Here is a 4,410-nt window from a genome sequence, read left to right on the forward strand (position 1 = left end):
CAACCGTCGCTGACAGTGGCTTTCTGTTTCTTTCTCTATGGCTGCTGCTGAACCAGACTCTAAACCATTTTTCTCTCTGGAGTCCTACCATGTCTCTGAAGAGCTTGGCTTCATCCTCCCTGATCCTCTGGTAGGTGGATGGATGGTTTCCTTCTCTATCTTTTTACACTTTTTACATTTTACCTTATACACAAGCAGTCATAATGAAATATCAGATTGTCAGGAAATCTTTGATTATCATTTAACTAAACTTAAGTTCACATTGGTGAAAACAGTGCTCACAGTCTTGAAGTTATAAAACTGTGAACTCATGACTGGTGGTATTGATTAGGACCAACGGACTGAGGGAAGTTTGGCATTGTTTCTGTCTGCTTTGTGTAGAGAACTTTATTCCAATAGCAACATGTGTTTACAAAATCATGGTTCGTCAAACGCCATATAGCAACATAAAACAATGAAATGCAAATTTAGGAAGGAATTAAAAAATTCGAGGGGTTCCATCCTTTGCACCTATACATTTGTGCACTGCTCTATTTCATTTCCATTTGTCATGGTGATCATCACATTTTCTTTTGATGGTCCAACTGGACTTAAAAGGAAGAGCTTCCACCTTACTACCAGCCATGGATGGATATTGCCCTGCGAGTCCCAGAGCTTGTGCACTCTCACGAGTTGCGCTTCCATATCAACAAGGTAAGTGGGGACAATAAACTGACAAGGACAAGTTACTGTGTTTATGGAGCCATGGTTCCCTGTTAATACCCCTTCTGTCCAGATGCCGCAGCTGAGTAGCCAGTTTCTGCAGAAACACCGGGAGTTACGCTTGGCCCACCTGGCCCTCAGTATGATGACCATGGGCTACATGTGGCAGGAGGGAGAGAACAACACAGTGGAGGTATCTCTGTGTCAGTCTTTCTTTTTGTCGTACTGACTTTTTCCTTCCCTGCCTGCTATCAGTTGGTCTGCAGTCTACAACTTATATGAATGACTTTCCATCTTCAATAATCTTCCTCTAAGATGCTACCACATAACCTGGCGGTCCCATACTGGGAGGTGTCACAGCGTTTAGGACTTCCCCCAATTCTCACACATGCAGATGCAGTACTGGCTAACTGGAGAAAGAAGGATCCAGAGGGGTAGGGCCAATTATCTTCTGCATGTGGTTTGGTTGCCTTCTGAAATGTCTGGTATAGAATCTGTTCTCTCTTTTTCATGTCCATCTTTATGTCTCCTGTGCCAGTCCTTTTGACATGGAGTAAGTACATTTTCACTTTAATTATAGTTCTCTACACATGATGTACCATAAAATGCAGATGAATGCAAATGTTATTGTTGTACCTCACACTTCACCTCACATCACACAGGAACCTGGAAGTGCTAGTCAGCCTCCCAGGTGGAGACAGCACCAGAGGTTTCTTTTTGGTCACTCTGCTGGTGGAGATGGCAGCAGTTCCTGCATTGAGGGTGAATATATATCCCAAAATAAGTCAGTTCTTACAATATACTTGTGAAAGAACAGGAATTAATTATGTGTATGTTGTTGTTTGAAAACCAGTCAAACAAGAATTAAATTGAGGAAAATTCAGACAAAGACACTTCATTACCTGTGTTGCAGAACATTCCCACTGTGATCAATGGTGTCAGGTGTGGAGACACTGAGACTGTGGCCAGAGCCCTGGAAGTCATCAGCCAGTCTCTACAGGACATGACAGATAAACTCAAACTGATGCAAGGTAGTCACTCTAATTTAAACTTAAATGAATGAATGATGAATATTTTCCATTGAATGTATATTATAACCAAAAGTATTTTGATTAATGTGATTTTTCTTAAGTTTACGTGGAGCCTTCGGTATTCTATGGCATTATGAGGATCTACTTGTCTGGGTACTTTGCTTTAATCTGACTGATTAGTTATTCATATGTGAAGTGAAACATGTTTTTGAAATGTGTGTGTTTATGAACACATACATAGGTGGAAAGACAACCCCTGTATGCCAAAGGGGCTGGTTTATGAAGGCGTCCAGGCCGAGCCCATGGAGTATTCAGGTGGGAGTGCTGCACAGAGCAGCTTGCTGCACTGCTTTGATGAACTTCTGGGAGTCAAACATGAAGCAAAAAGTGGTAAGATGGCTATATTTATTTCGATTGATTACAACAGTGGCAGAGAGGTTTGAGAAGGACTCAATTTTATGACACTACTGTATTTAGGTGCCTTTCTAACCCGAATGAGGAACTACATGCCACTGGCCCACAAGCTGCTGATCCAGGACATCTCTTTGCAACCCTGCCTGAAGAGGTTCGTCCAGCAGCAGGCCAGCGAGAGGCTAAACCAGGCCTTTCAGCACTGTGTCACAAAACTGTTGGCTTTGCGCAGCTACCACATCAACGTTGTCAGCCGCTTCATCACTGTACCAGCTGCCCGCGCCCGACAACTTAGAAACCAGAGCCAGGAGTTAGAGGGGGAGATGATCAGCAGAGCACCCACAGCGTTAGAGGAGAGGGGCACCGGTGGCTCTGGCATCATGACCTTCCTTAAGACTGTGAGAGACCAAACAAAAGGCACTTTGCTGCCTGAGACGAGCAAATAAATGAAGCACCACAACTGATGTGAGCCGTCATCACTGAGAATACACAGTAGAGTGTCAACTGCATCACATAAACAGGCCGTAAATCACCTCTGATTACTTACAGTAAAACAATTGTATATGCCATTTAAAGGATGCCTTGTGGCAGAATGAGAGTGTGAGGCCTCTATCGCTCGCCTTACATGTAGCTTTGTTCTATCTGTAAACAAACCTCAGACAGGAGTAGATGGGAGTGATACCCATCATTCAGTCCAAACCATAATTCAAACCATTACTGTTACTTTCCATTAAATTCAACCACTAATTCCTGCTTTAAGCTGAACGGGAACACAAAAAAATCCATCAGACGTCTTCTCCAGACCGTCGTATCTAGAGGACATTTGGACATTAGACCGCTATAGACATTGCTAAACACCCTTATTTTTAGGGAAAGTGATTTTGAAATTCAGTTCAAATGCCGTATAGAAATAACAAAGAAGGTTTGTCTTCTGTTGCTTGAAAATGTAGCAGCATTTAGCTTTTCTGTTTAATGACCCCAATAAGGTTACTAGTACGTGGTTTTAACATTATAATGGTAATTGAGAGAAGCTCTCAAAAAATGATAATGTGGAAAAAAATGAATACTGCAATACCTTGTGAAACCTTGGCAGGGCACTAAAGTTCACATTGTAAAGCATCACAAAATAAGATTTCACAGGTTTTGCCTTTAAAAAACTAAAACAGTTGGCAACACCTGAGTGCACCAAAGGCCACTGATTTAGCCTTGTCACAAACAAATTGGACCAGATTAAATAATGTAGTATTCTAGTAAAGTATAGTAATTGTATTCATCATTAATAATAGTCATTTGAAGTGGTGTGAAATCCACACCAGCCTGACACACTAAAGTATCGACAGGCTGGAACCTGAACTTTCCCTCTCAGAAAATAATGCGTCTTTGTTGCATCTTTACTCTACAGCGTGTCCTCACAGTGGGGTTGTCATGTCAAAGTACAATGCACAATGCAGTGCGGAGATGCATCACTTATCAGAGTGGTTACCTCAGCACTCTTGCCGCCCTCTTCCAGCCCACATCCAGCCCTCACATGCCCCTCTATACTTCCTGGGCTGAGAGTGTGGAAAACCCAGAGCAATGAAGGGATGGATTGTGCCATGAATGGCTAACGCTGTGTAATCTTCACCTTTCCTGGCTCGTCTCCACCGGTGTTTCATTTCAATAACAGTCTTGCAAGATCAGATAAAGCAGATGATGCGGCAATTAGAGATGACAATTCCCCCCAACCTACGTACTTCATGTATCTACTTCATCTTGCCCGCTTTCTTTTCACATGCTGGGTAGCAGGGAAGATAACTGAAGAGCAAATGATAGAGAAAACAATTACACATGATTTTAGTTTGAGGGACATTTGTTAAAAGGTTTTTGTGGCGTCTATGAAGACAGATGTTTTAAGCAATTTTGATGTACAGCAGTTACGTTTATAAGTGTAGTCATTGGGTTGGTAATCATTCATGCTTTCATTAGCAGCAAGCCACACAGATATGTTTCACAACCTGAGAAGCTGTTTGTAGGTGGTGAGGAGGTGAAAGGTAAACAGAAACTATGCAGGGATGTAGGGAGATGGGTGGCGAGGAGGACAAATAGTGTGTTCACGTCACAGTGATCTGATTAAAACCTCCTCCACAGCCAGAGCAAATAATCCCCTTCCTTATTGCCTGACTTTGGAGGACTCCCTGACAACCCGGCAGTAAACACTGGCCATCTCTAAGGATGTCTTCATTGTGTAGTCGGGGCTGGGCCTTCACAGCCACTGAAGTTTCACCTA

The 4,410-nt window shown here is 42.7% G+C and overlaps 1 protein-coding gene across 1 annotated transcript; it reads left to right on the forward strand.

The window, feature by feature from the left end:
* Positions 1-2,608, forward strand: ido1 (indoleamine 2,3-dioxygenase 1). Its single transcript, XM_068704100.1, has 10 exons — positions 1-130; positions 598-693; positions 776-895; positions 1,018-1,136; positions 1,241-1,255; positions 1,365-1,464; positions 1,616-1,733; positions 1,835-1,886; positions 1,975-2,123; positions 2,211-2,608. Exons 1-10 carry the CDS (start codon positions 38-40, stop codon positions 2,588-2,590), a joined length of 1,242 nt encoding a protein of 413 aa, XP_068560201.1. The 5' UTR covers positions 1-37; the 3' UTR covers positions 2,591-2,608.
* The last annotated feature ends 1,802 nt before the right edge of the window (positions 2,609-4,410 follow it).

The sequence above is a fragment of the Cebidichthys violaceus genome, unplaced genomic scaffold, assembly GCF_023349555.1.
Source record: "Cebidichthys violaceus isolate CVI_PGR_0920_01 unplaced genomic scaffold, fCebVio1.0.p SCAF_9, whole genome shotgun sequence".
Taxonomy (NCBI): Eukaryota; Metazoa; Chordata; class Actinopteri; order Perciformes; family Stichaeidae; genus Cebidichthys; species Cebidichthys violaceus.

What these genes read in the sequence shown, in the direction of transcription:
- ido1 (XM_068704100.1), top strand. Translation starts at nt 38, where the DNA reads ATGGCTGCTGCTGAACCAGACTCTAAACCATTTTTCTCTCTGGAGTCC. An exon ending in GAGAGAACAACACAGTGGAG is followed by an intron (nt 896 to 1,017) that starts GTATCTCTGTGT and finishes TCTTCCTCTAAG; the next exon opens with ATGCTACCACATAACCTGGC. An exon ending in CAAACATGAAGCAAAAAGTG is followed by an intron (nt 2,124 to 2,210) that starts GTAAGATGGCTA and finishes TACTGTATTTAG; the next exon opens with GTGCCTTTCTAACCCGAATG.